The sequence below is a fragment of the Otolemur garnettii genome, unplaced genomic scaffold (assembly GCF_000181295.1).
Source record: "Otolemur garnettii isolate 467f Iridium unplaced genomic scaffold, OtoGar3 scaffold00217, whole genome shotgun sequence".
NCBI lineage: Eukaryota > Metazoa > Chordata > Mammalia > Primates > Galagidae > Otolemur > Otolemur garnettii.
The window spans coordinates 1,983,034-2,000,918 of record NW_003852612.1 but is presented as its reverse complement, the minus strand read 5'-3'; the positions used below and the strand labels follow the sequence as shown (position 1 = coordinate 2,000,918).

General features: G+C 45.4%; 1 protein-coding gene across 1 annotated transcript in view; it reads right to left on the bottom strand.

Moving 5' to 3' along the window:
* The window catches only part of CHAT (choline O-acetyltransferase), a 56,305-nt gene that overhangs the window by 26,766 nt on the left and 11,654 nt on the right, over window positions 1–17,885 (bottom strand). The window contains exons 6-7 of the mRNA XM_003801661.2: window positions 17,505–17,685; window positions 14,878–15,055 (exon numbers count right to left, since the gene is read on the bottom strand). Of these exons, the coding sequence (XP_003801709.1) occupies window positions 14,878–15,055; window positions 17,505–17,685 (359 nt within the window). The remainder of the gene's footprint in view (window positions 1–14,877; window positions 15,056–17,504; window positions 17,686–17,885) is intronic.

Here is a 17,885-nt window from a genome sequence, read left to right as displayed (position 1 = left end):
AATTTCAATACCAACAGACAGTGATAAGTTATGTACATATGGCAATACCTACAGAAACTGCTAGAACAAGCTACACAAATAGATGGTATTAAAAAACACTATAGTTAAATCAAAATAGAATTCTAAAAAGTGTTCCCATAACCTATAGGAAAGCAAAAGAAAAAAAGGAAGAACTGAAAAACAGAAAGCAGAAAATAAAATGGCAGAGTTAAACCTAACATGTAAAAAAATATATATTACATGTAAATTATTTAAACATACCAAGTAAAAAACAGTTCATCAGAATACAATATATGAAGTAAAAGATCTACCCAGCTATATGCTGTCTACAAGAAAGTCACATCAAATATAATGATATGGGTTGCTTGTAAATAAAAGGAAGGAATAAGAGATACCCTGCAAATATTAATCAAAAGAAAGCAGGCATGACCATTTTAACATCAGATAAAGTAAACTTTAAAGTTTACCAGAGACACAGAAGGGCATTACAGGGTAAGTCCACCAAGAAGACACAGCCACTGTAAATGCGTATGTACTAAATGTACCACCAAATGAGTAAAGCAAAAAGTGACAGACCTGAAAGGAGAAACAGACACATCCACAGATGTACTTGGAGACTTCAACTCCCCTCCACCTCAACAACTGACAGAACAACTAGACAAAAATTCAGCAAGGATTCAACAGTATCATTAGTTGACAGCACCTAATAATTGGTATTTATAGGAAACTTCCCCCAATAACAGCAGAACACACATTCTTTTCCCGTACCCATGGAACATATGCCCACATAGACTCTATTCAGGGCCCTAAACAATACTAACAAGTTGAAAAGAATTAAAGTCATACAAAATGTATTCTCTGACCACAGTGGAATCAAGGTACAAATCAATAATAGAAAAATAACAGGCAAAGTTCCAAACATTCGGAAACCAAACTGCACACTTCCAAACAACCACGAGTCAAAGAGGAAGATATAAGGAAAATTTTGAAAATGCTCTCTATCAAAATTTGTGAGATATGCATATGGCTAAAGTATTCATCAGGGAAAATTTGTACCACTAAATGCTCCTATTAGGAAAGGGTAAATGTCTAAAATCAATAATGTAAATTCTTATCTTAAGAGTCTAGAAAAAGGGGGTGGCGCCTGTGGCTCAGTGGGTAGGGCGCTGGCCCCATATACTGAGGGTGGCAGGTTCGAACCCAGCCTCAGCCAGCTAAAACAACAATGACAACTGCAACAACAGCAACAACAACAACAACAAAAATGCCGTGCGTTGTGGTGAGCATTTGTAGTCCCAGCTACTCGGGAGTCTGAGGTAAGAGAATCGCTTAAGCCCAAGAGTTGGAGGTTGCTGAGAACTGTGACGCCACGGCACTCTACCAAGGGTGACAAAGTGAGATTCTGTCTCAAAAAGAAAGAAAGAAAGAAAGAAAAGCAGAATAAACCCAAAACAAGCATGAGGAAGGAAATAATAAAGAGCAGAAATCAGTGAAATTGAAAATGGGGGAGAGGAGAAGAAAATCAATTAAAAGAAAGTTGTTTCTTTTAAAAGGGCAACCAGCCAGGTGTGGTGGTTCATGCCTATAATCCTAGTGCTCTGGGATGTGGATTGCTTGAGCTCAGGAATTCAGAGACCAGCCTAAGCAAAAGTGAGACCCCCATCTCTACTTAAAAAAAACAACCTAGCCAGGAGAGTGGTAGGCACCTGTGGTCCCAGCTACTTGGGAGGCTGAAGCAGGAAGATCACTTAAGCTCTAGAGTTGGAGGTTGTGGTGAGCTGTGACGCAACGGCACTCTACCCAGGGTAACAAAGTGAGACTCTGTCTCAGTAAATAAATAAATATAAAAGGTCAATCAAATTTCTAGCAAGTTTGACAAAGGAAAAAAGAGAAAGAGAGAGAAGGTACAATCACTGATATCAGGAATGAAAAACAGGGGATATCACACTATAGACCCTGCAGACATCAAAAGTATACAGGAATACTCTGAATAATTCCACACACACAAATCTGACATCGTAGGTGAAATGGACCAATCCCTTGAAAGTATAAATGACCACAATACACACTAAATATAAATATAAATATAGATTATATGAATGGCCTATAACTATTAAGAAAATTGAATTTGTAAAATTAAAACACCCCCCCCAAAAGAAGTCTCTAGGTTCAAACGATTACATTGTACACTGAAGAATTCTTTCTTTTTTTTTTTGAGACAGAGTTTTACTATGTCACCCTCGGTTGAGTGCTGTGGTATCACAGCTCACCACAACCTCAAATTCTTGGGCTTAAGTGATTCTCTTGCCTCAGCCTCACTCCCAACCTGGGACTACAGGTGCCTGCCACAACGCTTGGCTATTTTTTGGTTGTAGTTGTCACTGTTTGGCAGGCCTGGGATGGATTTGAACCCACCAGCTCCCGTGTATGTGGCTGGTGCCCTAGCCGGTGACTACAGGCACTGAGCTTTCACTGAAGAATTCTACCAAACATTTTTTTTTTTTTTGAGACAGTCTCGCTATGTCACCCTTGGTACAGTGCTGTGGCGTCACAGCTCACAGTAACCTCAAACTCTTGGGCTTAAGTGATTCTCTTTGCCTCAGCCTCCCAAGTAGCTGGGACTATAGGCGCATGTCACAAAGCCCAGCTTTTTTTTTTTTTTTGTAGTTGTCATTGTTGTTTAGTAGGCCCAAGCTGGTTGCGCCTGTGTACGTGGCTGGCACCCTAACCACTGAGTTACGTGCACCGAGCCTCTATCAAACATTTAAGGAAGAATTAACATCACATCTATACAATCTCTTCCAGAAAGCATAAACGGAGGGAACACTTCCTAATTTATTTTTATGAACCCTGTATGACCTAAATAACAAAAGAAGACAAATATAATACAAAATAACAAACAAAAAGACAAAGAAGATAAAGACCAAAGTCCCTAATGAATATTGATATAAAAATATTGAACAATATATTAGCAATTACTGAACAATATCTAAAAAGAATCATACACCCTGATCAAATATTAAGTAGGGCTTATTCCAGAGATGCAAACCTGGTTCAATATTTGAAAATTAATCAGTGTAATCTACTATATTAACAGGTTTTTTAAAACCCACATAATTATATTAATTGATATAGTAAAAGCATTTGTCAAAATTCAACACCCAGTCATAATAAAAATCTCTTAGAAAACTAAAAATAAGGCTTGGCACCTGTGGCTCAAGCAGCTAAGGTGCCAGCCACATATACCTAAGGTGGCAGGTTTGAATCTAGCCCGGGCCCGCCAAACAACAACAATGGCTGCAACCGAAAAATAGCCGGGCGTTGTGGCGGCTGCCTGTGGTCCCAGCTACTTGGGAGGCTGAGGCAGGAGACTCGCTTGAGCCCAGGAGCTGGAGGTTGCTGTGAGCTGTGATGCCACAGCACTGTACCCAGGGTGACAGCTTGAGGCTCTGTTTCCAAAAAAGAAAACTAAAAATAAAATGGAACTTCCTCAACTTGATAAAGAATATCAATAAAAATCTTACAGATAACATCATATTTAAAGGTGAAATTTTGAGGCTTGGTGCCTGTAGCACAGTGGTTATGGCACCAGTCACATGTACCAAAGTTGGCAGGTTCAAACTCGGTCCAGGGCCAGCTAAAACAACAATGACAACTGCAACCAAAAACAGCCAGGTGTCATAGCAGGCAGCTATGATCCTAGCTACTTGGGAGGCTGAGGCAAGTGAATTGTTTTAGCCCGAGAGTTTGAGGTTGCTGTGAGCTGTGACACCACAGCACTGTACTGAGGGTGACATAATGAGACTCTGTCTCAAAAAATAAATAAGTAAATAAAGGTGAAATTTTGAATGATTTTTCCCTAAAATTATGAGTAAGACAAGGATGTCCACTCTCATCACCTCTGTCAGCATAGTCCAGGAAGTTCTAGCCAGTGCAATAAGGCAAGAAAGGGAAACAGATCAGTAGGAAGAAAGTAAAATTGTCCCTATTTTTATCTCACATGATTGTTTATGTAGAAAATACTAAGGCTCCACAAAACCAGAAACAAAACTCTTAGAACTAATAGATGAATTCAGCAAAGTTGCAAGATACAAAAATCAATCGTATTTCTTCATGCCAGTGACAAACATGTGGACACCAAAATTAAGACTATAATAACACTTACAATTATTCAAAAGAAATTATTCAAAAATATATAGGACTCGTATGCTGAAAAATATAAAACACTAATGAAAGAATCAAAGATCTAAGTAAATGGAGAGGTTTACTATGCTCATGCTTTGGAAGACTCAACATTATGAGTTGATAAGTTCTCCCTCAATCAATATACAGGTTTAACACAGACAGCACTCATCAAAATCCCAGCAAGATTTTTTTTTTTACAGATACAGACACGAATATTGTAAAATCTGTGTGAAAACTCAAAAGAACTAGAATAGCTAAAATAATTTTTAAAAGTAATAAAATTGGAGGAAAAAGTATATTCAATTTCAAGACTTAGGAAATAGCTTACACAATCAAGAATGTGTGTTACAGGCAGAGGAACAAACACATAGGCCAGTGGAACAGAATAGGAAACTCAGAAATAGACCTACACAAATATGCCAAACTATTTTTGACAAAGAAGCCAAGGCAATTCAATGGAGGAAAGTTGGTAATTTCAACAAATGTTGCTAGATGCTGGAACAGTTAGACATTAGTAGGCAAAAACAAACAAACAGGCTTGGAGCCTGTGGCTCAAGTGGCTAAGGCACCAGCCACATACACCGAAGGTGGCGGGTTCGAATCCAGCCCGGGCCCGCCAAACAACAATGATGACTGCAACCAAAAAATAGCTGGGCACTATGGAGGGAGCCTGTGGTCCTAGCTACTTGGGAGGTGGAGACAGGAGACTTGCTTGAGCCCAGGAGTTGGAGGTTGCTGTGAGCTGTGATGCCACAGCACTCTACCCAGGGGAACAGCTTGAGGCTCTGTCTCAAAACAAAACAAAACAAAACACAAAAACAAAAACAAACAAAAAAACCCCAAAAAACAAAAAAAAAGTGAGAGAAAGAAAGGAAGAGAAAGAAAAGAAAAACCTTGACATAAATCTCCTACCTTGTATCGTAGACAAAACTTAACTCACCTAAGTGTACAATGTGGCACTAAAAAACTTTCAGAAAAATATAGAAGAAAAGTTTTGAAGACATATAGAAGAAAGGTCAAAGAATTCTTAAACTTGACAACAAAAGTACAGTCCATAAAAGGAAAAATTGATAAATTGGACTTCAACAAAATTAAAAACTTTTATTCAGTAGAATGAATGTTCTATTAAGATGAAAAGACATGCTAGAGACTAGGAGAAAATATTTGCAAATCACATATCCAATAAAAAATAATATCTACAATATATAAACTCTCCAAATTCAGTTAAAAAATTTAAAAATGGGGAATAGTCTAGTAATGATATGATCTTATATCCCTAGAAAACTCCAAAGATCCAACTGAGAACTCCTAGGATTGATAAATAAATTCAGCCAAGCCTCAGGTCACACAATAAATGTGCACAAATCAGTAGCTTTCTTGTACGCCAACAAAACTTGAGCTGAGAATCAAATCAAAGATATAGACCTTTCACTGTAGTAATAAAGAAAATAAAATACCTGAGAATATACTTAACGCAGGAGGTGAAAGACCTCTATAGGGAAAACTATGAAACGCTGAGGAAAGAAATCTGGGAGGATATAAAGAGATGGAAAAACATATCATGCTCATGGATGGGCAGAATCAACATTGTTAAAATGGCCATGTTACCCAAAGTGATTTACAGATTCAATGCAATCCCCATTAAAATACCAAGGACATTTTTCACAGATCTAGAAAAAATAGTTCTATGCTTCATTTGGAATCAGAAAAGAGCCAGAATAGCCAGCGCAACCTTATGCGATAAGAATGAAGCAGGAGGCATCGCTTTACCAGACTTCAAGCTACTCTACAAAGCTGTAGTAACCAAAATGGCATGGGCTGGCACAAAAACAGACACTGGCCAGAACAGGGAACCCAGAGATGAAACCTTCTCATATTCCCATCTGATTTTTGACAAAGCAGAGAAAAACATACACTGGGGGAAAGAATCCCTAGTCAATCAATGGTGCTGGGGAAAATGAAGAGCCACATGTAAAAGACTAAAATAGGATCCACACTGCTCACCACTCACAAATATTAATTCATGACAAGAAAAGACTTAAACCTAAGGCACAGCTTGGCGCCTGTGGCTCAAGTGGCTAAGGCGCCAGCCACGTACACCCAACGTGGTGGGTTCGAATCCAGCCCAGGCCCGCCAAACAACAATGATGGCTGCAACCAAAAAATAGCCAGGTGTTGTGGTGGGCGCCTGTGGTCTCAGCTACTCAGGAGGCTGAGGCAGGAGACTCGCTTGAGCCCAGGAGTTGGAGGTTGCTGTGAGCTGTGATGCCACAGCACTCTACCCAGGGGGACAGCTTGAGGCTCCTGTCTCAAACAAAACAAAACAAAACAAAACAAAACACCCTAAGGCACAAAACTGTAAGAATTCTAAAGGAAAATGTTGGAAAAACTCTTATAGATATCATCAGCCTAGGGAAAAAAATTTTGAAGAAGACCCCAAAAGTAATCATAGCAACAACAAAAAATAAACAAATGGAACCTGATCAAATGAAAATGTTTTTGCTCAGCCAAGGAAATGATCAATAGAGACAACCTACAGAATGGAAGAAAATATTTATATGCTATATATCTGACAAAGGGCTGGTAACCAGAATCTACAAAGAACTCAGGTTCAGCAAGAAAAGAAATGAAACAACTCCATTGAAAAGTGAGCAAAAGACATGAACAGAAAATTTTCAAATGATGATAGTCTAATGCCCAACAAACACATGACAAATCTCTTCAGGGAAATTTACATCAAAACTACAATGAGATATCACCTAACTCCAGTGAGAATGGCTCTTATTAAAAAGTTCCAAAACAGCAAGTGCTGGTGTGGTTGGGGAGAGAAAGGGCCACTTACACACACTGTTGGTAGGACTGCAAAGTAGTTCAACTTCTATGGAAAGGGGTCTGGAAATGCCTCAAGAACTAAAATTAGACCTACCATTTGATCTGCTACTAGGGAAAATGGAAATTCCACCCAAAGGGAAAGTCATTTAATCATAAAGACACTTGCACTCAGATGTTTAGAGCAGTATGATTCACAATTGCAAAGATGTGGAAACAACCCAAGTGCCCACAAGTACATGAGTGGATTAACAAAATGTGATGTATGTATATCATGGGACACTATTCAGCCAAGAAAAAGAATGGTGATCTAGTAACTCTTATAACAACGTGGATAGAACTAGAAAACAAAGACCACAGGTACTCAATACTAAATTGGAACTAGTTGACCAACACTTCAGCCGCACATATGTAAGTAAAACTTAATGGAATCAAGTAGGTGGGAAGAGGGAAGGAGAGGTCAGGTTAATTCCCACTTAACTGGTACAACGCACCCCTTCTGGGTAAAGGGCATACTTACAACTTTGACTTAAAATGTACCTTAGCAAATTCAGTAACTCAAATGCATGTTCTTCTGTAATATTCTGAAAAAAAATTTTAAATGTAGAGAAGCAACAATAAAAAACATTTTATAGAATATCCCATCACCAAAAGACAACCACGATTGCCATTTTCAAAAAACAAATGGGAAAAAGACATGAAACGATCCCTCAGCAAAGAGGATGTATAGATAGCAAGTTAGCACATGAAAAGATATTCAACATCATTTAGTCATTAGGGGAATGTAAATCAAACCCACAGTAAGATATTGGTACACACCTATCAAAACAGCTAACGTAGACGGGGTGCAGTGGCTCATGCCTGTGATCCTACCATGCTGGGAGGCTGAGGCAGGAGGATCACTTGAGCTCAGGAGCTCAAGATCAGCTTGTGCAAGAAAAAATTAGCAGGTGCAGTGGTGCATGCCTGTAGTCCCAGCTACTTGGGAGGCTGAGATAGGAGGATCACTTGAGCCCAGGAGTTTGAGGTGGTAGTGAGCCACCATCATGTCACTGCATACTAGCTGGGTGACAGAGCAAGACTCTATCTCAAAAAAAAAAAAAAAAAAAAGCCACATCCTGGATCACGCATATATTGCTGATGTGCAGATGAATGTACAATGGTACAATCGTTCTGGAAAACATTTCAACAGTTTCTTAAAACACTAACCATGCCACAATCATGTGACTTAGCAATTTCATCCCTAGGCATTTCTCCAGAAGTGAAAACCTATGTTTACACAAAAACCTGTACAGAAATGTTTACAGTAGTTTGTGATAGCTCAAAACGGGAAATAACTTTGATAGGTAATTGGATAAAGGAACTGTGACCCCTGGTACCACACATTACTCAGCAATAAACAGGAATGAACTTGACACATGCGATGACTCAGATGAATTGCCAGAGAATTATGCTAGGTAAAAAATGCCAATCCCAACAATCGTATGTGCTCTCAATATATGATTTCATCTGTTTAACATGTTTGAAACGACAAAATTACAGAAATAGAGACTAGGTTTGTGGTTGGTGGGAGTTAAGGAGGGGGCAAGGTGGGAGCAAAGTGTGTACAGTGATAAAAAAGGAAACAGTAGGGCGCCCCAAGTGATGGAATACTCTCTTTCTTGACTATATCAATGTCAACATCCTGGTTGTTTGATTATACGATAGATCTGCAAGATGTTACATTGAGGGAAAGCGGATACATGTGAGATCACTGGATTATTTTTTACAACTGCATGTTAATCTACAATTATCTCAAAATAAATTTAAGTTAGTTAAAAATGCAAGAACCAAGAAATGCTCTTTTCTCTGGGTTCTAAACACTCCCCACAAAACCAGAGGATAAAAAGAACTATCATGCTTCCAGAACTGGGGGGAAGGGTGGCAAGTGAGGAAAGGCAGGGGATACACGCAAACATCCTCAGGCTGCCCAAATATAATTCTGCTGCACATAAAATGGAGAAAGAAGGCCAGAGAACTGGTGACTGGGTGAAGTAAAAAAGATCAGAGTCTGGTGTATGCTGTATGTAGAGATCTCTGGGGAGGCAAAATACACCACAGACTTACTAAAGGTTAAGATTTATGCAAGGAACAAAAGCCATCAGCCCTGGGACCCACGGGCTCCTGACTCTGACCATGAGTATGATGCCAGTTCAACAGGTGCCCATTTTCAAGTTTACCAGACTTGTTACAGAGAGGCTATGGGCCTAGGGCGAAGGCTCCCCTGGGTGTTTCCCAAATGTAATAAGAGCTACCATTTAGCGTGCACCCTCTGTGTGCCAGGCACTAGGACATCTGCTTATGGCCCACCTGCTTGGTCCTACACACAAGATGAGCTGCTATCCCCACACCCCAGACCAGGAAGCCCAGGCTCAAGTAGGGGCAGGCTAAGCCCAGACCTCTTGCCCTGGACCACTCACTCAGCTCTCCCTGTGTGATGCTCTCATCCATAAAGACCTTCATGCTTTTACTGCGGGAGGGAGGCATTGGCCCCAGCCCCTCCCCAGAGCAAGAAAATTACATTTCTCAGGAGGTATTTCTGGGCCTATTAAATCAGAGAGGCTGTTAGTGCTAATGTGTAATTGGTTTTAAAATCAGCAGACTTGCCTAGCTCAAGATGACAATATTTAAACAGCAAAATGCCCCCATCCTGAGTGGTTCTTGTAAACCACGACCGTGGCCTTCTGCAGCTGCAGCCGCCTTCTGCCAGTTCCCTCCTTGAAAGCAGTGGCTCAGCTCTAATTGGCTGCTGGGGATAAATATTTACGGGGCGGTGTAAACGGAGAACATCTGTGTCTGAGGTCTGGTCTCAGGATCTCCACGGAAGCACCCAGGAAAGCCAGTGGGCTGGGGGCTCTCCAAGCTGCCCATCCTTCTTCTGCAAATTGACAAGCACTGCAGTCTTCCAGACTCAGGGCCAAATGTCTAATTAAATTCTCAGACCAGGACAACGGTGTTGGCTCCTCCTGGGTTCAGGAAGGCTGCAGCATCCAGGCTGGGTGCGGAGGGAGGCCCTGAGAGGACGTGCAGGCCCTTTCTCAGACCTCAGGCTCATCTTAGATTCCCACCCTTCCCTGAGGGCTGCAGTGGAGGGACAGGGACCTGGTGCTAGCCCTTGCTTCTCCACTGATACCTCTAAGGATGGGGAACTGCTCAACCTGTGGAAGATGCAACCTCTTCTGTTCAGTGGGGATGAAATCCCCACTCACAGACACAGCAAAGACATACGATGACAAGGGACTGCAAACACCTGGGCAGGGCCCAGCACAAAGGGAGACCAGGCCACACGGCAGCTTCTAAGATCAGGGAAAGTGGGTCCCAGCCTAGGCTGCAAGTGAAAATACCAGGACGCTTTAAAAATAGATTCCTTGGCCCCACTCCTGTACCACTGGAAAATCACCGGGGCCCAGGAATCTGTTTTGTTTTGTTTTTTAAGGAAGGCTCTAGACGATGCTGATGTCGTCAGCCAACAATCCCAGTCGGCAGCCAGGGCTGAGTCACACTGACCTCAGCCCACCTGGCTTTGGACAGGAAGCCCTCCTGAGTTATGGCGGGTTGGCGATGCTGCTTCCACATCCCTCAGGACTCTGTCAGAAGTGCTCCTCGGGTTTTAGCCTGCATGCCCTGGTAGCAGGACCCCAGGAGGACAATGGCAGAGGCCCGTGGGTGACCAGGCTGCCTCAGTGATGGCATTGCACATACTCCTGCACTGTGCCTGAGCAACTCTGTGCAGCAAGCCCCATGTGGGGGCTGTGGGGATGCAGCAGGCATCCTGGTGCCCCTTCACACAAGCTGTGCCACCCTGGTGGTTCCTGGATCTCCTTGTTCTCTGTCCCCTCAGAGGGTTGGGCAGGACCGCCTGGGAACTCACAGGGTGGACAAACCCCTGCCTTGCTGGGCCTTGGTTGACTTCATGAGAACCCAGGAACATGTTTTATCTGAGCTCAGGCTCCTCAGTCTAGACCTCCACCAGAGTGAAAGGAGCTTGGCTTGGCCGAGGCCTGGTGCTGGCAAGCCCCTGCCTGGCCCAGTGCCCATGGACACTGTTCTGTATCTAGGTCCTGGAAAGGGCTTAGGGACCTTGGGGCTGCAGCTCAGAGGGTTGAGAGCATATCTGCAGTGTTAACTGGGATACTGCTGCAGGCCAGAAAGAACCTCAGCCCCAACACCACAGCTGGACACCCACATCTTTCTAAAAGTTAAGGATTTGGGAGCATCTTGGCAGTGGAGCACATCCCCGCGGGGGCTCGTGGGCTCTTCCATCCACCACCACTCCCCGTGTGCCCTGAGTGCACTCCATCCTCACCTTCTCCTTCCCTCCTTCTAAGCTCTCCATAGCACATGCCTGAGGACGGGCCAGACCCCTACACAGCTCACTTCTGCTGCAAGTGTTCCCATCTCCTCTGCCTCCCTGAGGGGCCCACTTCCTTCGATTACATCCACCAACTCTGGCTGAACCTGAACCTGAGGACTGAACATTGTGTATGTGGGGCCAGGGGTGGGGTGGGGATATTGCATAACAATGCTAATTGCCTTCTTCTAAAATGTGTGCTCACCAACCCTCATATGAGAACCTAACACAGTCCATGAATCTTATCATGTTTCCTAAGTTCTCTCTCCCACATTCCAGGAGGCATTTCATACATTCCCTTTGCCTGTAGAACCCTGCTCCTTGCCTCCCCCAGCTTACCCTGCAACTCTGATGGTCTTCGACCAGGAACTGCCAGCTGGGATCCTCCCCCTGCTGCTGCCACCACAGCCACAGTCCCTCGGGCCTCAGGCCCACGCTGTCTGTTTCTCCCTGTACCAACAAAAGGTCTCGTATTCTCTGGGTTCCAGCCTCTTCTGGCTTTGCAAGGACCCCTCCCTCAGTTTACCTCCTCTCTCTTCCCCAATCCCTTGTACTGAATTCCTTCCACACACTCGCCTCTCCTGAAAACACGTCCCTTGGCCCCCATCCTCATCCAGCAGCTCCTCCACTTCATGGTCTTTGTAATACCAAAATGTCTAAAAAAAGTCAACCATACTTACTGTCGTTGACCACCACGTTAATAATCTCCAGTGCTGGACAATGTCCATAGGATGTAACTATTCATTCTTCCCGCTACTCAGTCTGACCCTTGGCAAGCTCACCGAGGACACCAGGACTGCCAGCCCCATGTCTCCTCTGTGTCCTGTTCTTCCTCGGTCTCTCATTGGAATTCCACGTGGGAGGGTGAGGATGGAACTTTGTGATTCTCCTGGTCTCCCTCTGCTTCATCAACTTCTCTTTCTCAGTCCCCTTGGTGTCTTCCTCTACCTGACCTCCAGGCCCCTGTTCTTCTGTCTGTTCCTAGATGATCTCATCCAGGTCCCTGACTCTAGACATCATTTATGTGCTGATGGCTCTCAAATGTCTAACTCTGTACTGACCTCTCCCTGGAGCTCCAAACACATAGATCAAACTCGACATCTCCGCTGAGACGACTCAAGGCATCTCAGACACAATGACCTCAGAAGGGACGTCTCCGTTCTGTTCTCCGTTCTGTACCCTTCCCCGTCCTGTTTCTCATCTCAGTAAACGGTACCACCACCCATACACTCAGTGGCTCAGACCACACGCCCACGAACCTCTCTTGCTTCTCTTCTCTTTCCTGATGCTTCTGCTTTGAAATATGTCTAGATCTCGCCTGTCTTCCCACCATTGCTCTCAATCCTGGCCCAAGCTGCCATAATCTTTCACTTGGAAACTGAAATCATTTCCTAAATGGTGTCTCTGCTTCCCTTCCATGGGGGGGGGGCTGGAGGGCTTCATGAAGGATCTGGGTCTCTAACTGTGCAGAATAACCAATGCTAACTGGATTAATCAGGTCGTCCAAGGGGAAGTGTATGTCCCCTCCCTTCTGTCCTGCTTCCTCAGAACAGCACTTCCATTCAGAAAGCCAGATCAAGTGCCATTAACAAATTAATTCCGATCAGCGCAGCTCAAGCACTTAGACCTCAAGGCAATCCCGCTGGGCCTGGAGGGAGGTGTCCTGGGCCTGGCCTGGTAATAAAGTAGAAGTGATGCTGGAAGCAGAGGCGGTTATTTTGATGCCTGTCTCTGTCCCTGGAGGGGAGAGGAGTGGGATTTGATTACACTGTGGTTTCCTGAGGGAATTAACTCACTTTTGAATGATAAGTTATTAATCTCCCAACGTGGCAGTTAGGTCCCTGAGGATGGTCAGCCCTCACACCTCCCTGCAGCCCCCACAGCCTCCTATTTAGGAGAAAGCTTTTGCAGGGTGCCCAATCATTGGATGAAAGAATAGTTAATTGGTAAGTGGGAAATAAGTGTGGGGCCTTATCACTCATCGCCCTCATTCTCTTATTTAACCAATGTAACCAGGCCCCTGCCATGTTTGGCACAGCAGAGGCAGGAGTTAAATCAAACAGGCAAGGCCCCTGTCCTCCCGAACCCCCAGAGTGCCGGGGGGAGGCAGATGATCAGTAGGAATCTAACAAACACAAAGCTTCCATCAGAGAAGGAGCAGCACTCACAGGATGGGGACAGGGCAAGGGACAGCATGTGCAGACGTGAGGGAGGGGTGCTCAAGGAGGGTATGAAGCCAGCACACTTAAGCTGAGCTCTGCATGCCACAGAGAGCCAGCCAGCTCGGCAGGAAGAACCTTCTAGGGAGAGGGGCCAGAAAATGTAAGTGCCTGTTTTTACACAGCCAAGTCGCTATTGGTCCAGAGTGGGCATCATTGCCAGCAGCTGGGGTCCTAATGGTCCAGGCCGGGCATCTCCCTGCTGAGTGGCCAGCTGTGCCCAGGGTTGGTTCACCTGCTTGAGTCTACCTTTCTTCCCTCCCTCCAAACCCCCTCACTCCTAGCACAGGGGTTTGATCCATTCCCATCTTTTCAATAAGGCCTTTCAGAATCCCAACTGGAAGGACTCTCTCCCTCTCTGAAGCTCTGAAGTACTTATCTCACACCTGCTGTTTCTATGGCCTTGTATACATCCCACCCCCATGTATTAGGAGCTCCTCTCCCCACGCCGGGGCTGCTCAGAGGCAGGGGCCTCACACCTCTGACTCTCACACCCCCCAGCCCTGGCCCTCAGTTATAGACACACACACAGTCTGACACGATTGCCTGACCCAATGGAAGTCCAAGGGGCAGAGGGGAACTTGTAGAAGTCTTGCTTCTCCTCCCAAGATCTTTGATGGGGGCAAGGAAGGAGAGCACTCCATCCAGCTCCTGGCTTTGGTTTTGTAAAGTAGTTTATGGAAGGATGATACAAATTTTAAGAATATTGCTGGCTTTCTTATGGAAATGCTTGGAGATTTTCACAAGGACAGCAGCCAGAAAGAAGAAAAAGGGCCAGCTTGAAGAGGAAACGTCTTGGGACAGACAAATCACATGAAGGAGGCAGCTAACCATGTTCCCAGAGGCAGGCTCTGCCCCAGACCCACACCTGGCTGCACCCCAGCCATGCAGGCACTCAGTGAGCACCTGCCATCCCACCAGCGAGGCAGGGCTAGCTGCTGCCCCCAGCCGCCTTCCTCTGGCTAGAACTTCCCCTCCCCCAACATTCCCAGACATCTCACAATCCCAGCACTAGTTAGTCTCACCAGAAGCCATCATACTGTCAAACAAAACACCGGGCACAGGGTGCCTTCAGGGTCAAGATGTCTCAACTGACCACAGGACCTGCCATGGGTCCTGAGCAGGACGAGGGAGGCCCGAGCTGCTGGCTGGGCTGATGCAGAAGAAGCCATGGCACCAACCCCATGGAAGGGAAGCAGATGGGTGTGAGGATGATGAGATGGACGTGGAGATGCACCGGGCGCTGCTGCTAACCTTTCACAAGGACTGTCCTGGCCTCTGCCCACTCGTTCCTCCCGTCTGATGTCAGCAGGCCGATTGGAGGCAAGCGCTCGTCCTCGTTGGAAGCCATTTTGACTATCTTTCTCAACTGAGTGAACAGATCCCCCTCACTGAGACGGCGGAAATTAATGACAACATCCAAGACAAAGAACTGTAGGGGAGACAGGTCAAACACGTCACTCTTGGGTGTGATCCCAGACGACCTCCACTCACTCTTTGCAGGGGAGACTGGAATGGGTGCTCAGGTCCAGGGTTTCCAAGGCATTGGGTGGTTCCCAGTGGTCTCAACTTGGGGATCAACCTAGTGCTGTGGACTGTGCTGTATTCCTTCCAAGCTGCCCACAATCAAAGAAGGCAAGATTAAACTCAGCCAAAAGAAAACTTGCTTTGTGGTTCCTAGTTCTCGTACAACCATTATGTGGTAGGGAATCAAGTATAAATTGGTACAACTGCAGCTGGAGGACAGTGTCTATCAAAATTAAAAATGTGCATAGCTGTGACTGAGCAATTGCCCTTATAAATGCATGTGTTTGCCTAAGGCTCAGAGAAACATACCCGTGTGTACTGGAAGACGTGAGCAACGTGCACCTCAGCCTTGTTGGCAATAGCAAAATCGTTCTCCAGGAAGGGGGTGGCTGAGTAAAATGTAGTGTCCTTATCCACTGCGTGTCTATCCAGCCATTAAAAAGAGCAAACTAGCTCTAGACAGAACTATGGGGATACACAAGGTGAGTGGAGAAAAGCAGCAAGCTAGCGAATCATATGTAGAGGAGGGTTAAAACGGAATCCAACACGCTCCATGCAGACATCTACACCTACACATGTGCACCTACGTGTGCTTTGTATGTGAGCCCTGTGGTGCTGTCACTCTGCAGCACTGAGTCCAAAGCTTCCAGCTTTGTGAAAGGTCTGGTCTTAGGCCCGGGTTGAGATGCCCCTTTTAGCTGATTGACATGAATACCTGGTCCCCCCACCCTGAACAGTGTCCCTGTGGTCTGATTCAGGGCCGGAGCCACAAGAGTGTTTCTGAAAGGGGTATAGACTGCCTCCTGCAGGGGCTGAGAAATTCTGACTTTAGTTTTTGAATGAAAACAGGGAGTCAGGAAGGCCCAGGTGAGTGGATTGCCTGAGCTCATGAGTTGGAGATCCTGCTGAGCTAGAGGGAGAACCCATCTCTAAAAATAGCCGGGCATTGTGGCAGGAGCCTATAGTCCCAGCTAGTTGGGAGGCTGAGGCAAGAGAATCACTTGAGCCCAAGAGTTTGAGGTTGCTGTGAGCTATGATGCTGCAGCACTCTACCAAGGGCGATAGTGGGACTTTGTGTCAAAAAGAAAGAAAGGAAGGAAGGGAAAGGAAAGGAAAGGAAAGGAAAGGAAAGGAAAGGAAAGGAAAGGAAAAGAAAAAAAGAAAGAACATGGAGAAAGGCTCTTGGTTTGTGGCTGGCCTGCCAGTGTCAGGTGGGCTGTGACGTCTCCTAGTTGGCCTTCAAACCTGGGAACAGGGGTGGCAGACTTCCGGTGAACTCTCAATTCACTCAAAATGTGACATGAGCCTAAGAACGTACTGTAGAGTAAGTACCTGGGATGGTCGCCAAACTTGGGTCTTAGCAAAAAAAAAAAAAAAACAAAAAAAACCCAACTTTTGTCAGATGCAATATTGATGGGAGTTCTCACTACATAGAATATATAGAGTGGTGGTCACTGGGAAGTGTTCAGAAGCCTTCAAGCTCAGCCAGGCCCCCAACCCCCAGGGGGTCCTTTTTGGTTATGTGGAACCCAATTGGAAGCCTGTGCTGCAGGGGATAGTGAGTCCATCCCACTCTTCGACAAACTGCTTGACTTGTCTGAATCTCATGTCCTCGTCTGTAAGAATTAAATAGGATGGCTCGGCACCTGTGGCTCAAGTGGCTAAGGCGCCAGCCACATACACCTAAGGTGGCAGGTTCGAATCCAGCCTGGACCTGCCAAACAACAATGATGGCTACAACCAAAAAATAGCCGGGCGTTGTGGCGGACGCCTATGGTCGGGAGGTGGAGGCTCGCTTGAGCCCAGGAGTTGGAGGTTGCTGTGAGCTGTGATGCCAGGGCACTCTACCCAGGGGGATAGCTTGAGGCTCTGTCTCAATAAAAAAAAAAATAATAAAAATTAAAAAAATTAAAAAAAAAGAATTAAACAGGATGCACGTGTGTATAAGTATTATGTCCATGGTCTGACACATGGGAGGTTCCATAACTCTGTCCATCTGTCAGGGTGTGTCTTCAGAAAGCCTGAGTGGGTGACTGCATGGAAACAAACATGTGCAGGTGGGGGGCTGAGGCCATGCTAGGTCTCATTCACAACCCTCGGCCTGTCAGTGCTGAAATGAGTGCCCAGTGAGTGTATTCTCAAACTGTTGATTCTTCTCATTTTTGGAACCCAACTGATGGAGAGGAATGGCACTGATTGGGAGTAGGAGACCCTAGTTGGGGGCCACTGTGCCCCAGCTCACCAATAACTCAGGAATGTAGGCTGAGCACCCTTGGAGAAGCAGGAATGGGTGCATGCACACGGCCACACATGGCCCATGCCCCTCCCCAAGCCCAAGACAAGGGGCTACTTACCTGGTTGCAGCAGGCCACAATGACGTGCTCGGGCTCAGGCATGATGCTGCTTTTCTGGGCCACCAGTGTGTCCTGGGTGTGGCCAGGAAGCCGGTAAGAAGAAAACAGCCCGTAGTACTGCTTCATGCACAGGGGCTGCCCTGACAGTTGGCCCTTGGCACAGTCCATGGGGATGGAGTGGCTGGAAGGGTAACAGGGAGGGGAGCAGGCAGCCAAGAGAGGATAGGGGAGACAAGGAATCAAAACTAGTTCTGTTATAACTTGATCAGGCAAAATGGGTCATGAAACTCAAAACTGCATCAATATGTCAGTCACAGAGCTCAATTCTTCACTTTTTAAAGGTAGTGGAGTGCCCCATTTCCACGGCCCATGGAGTGACTG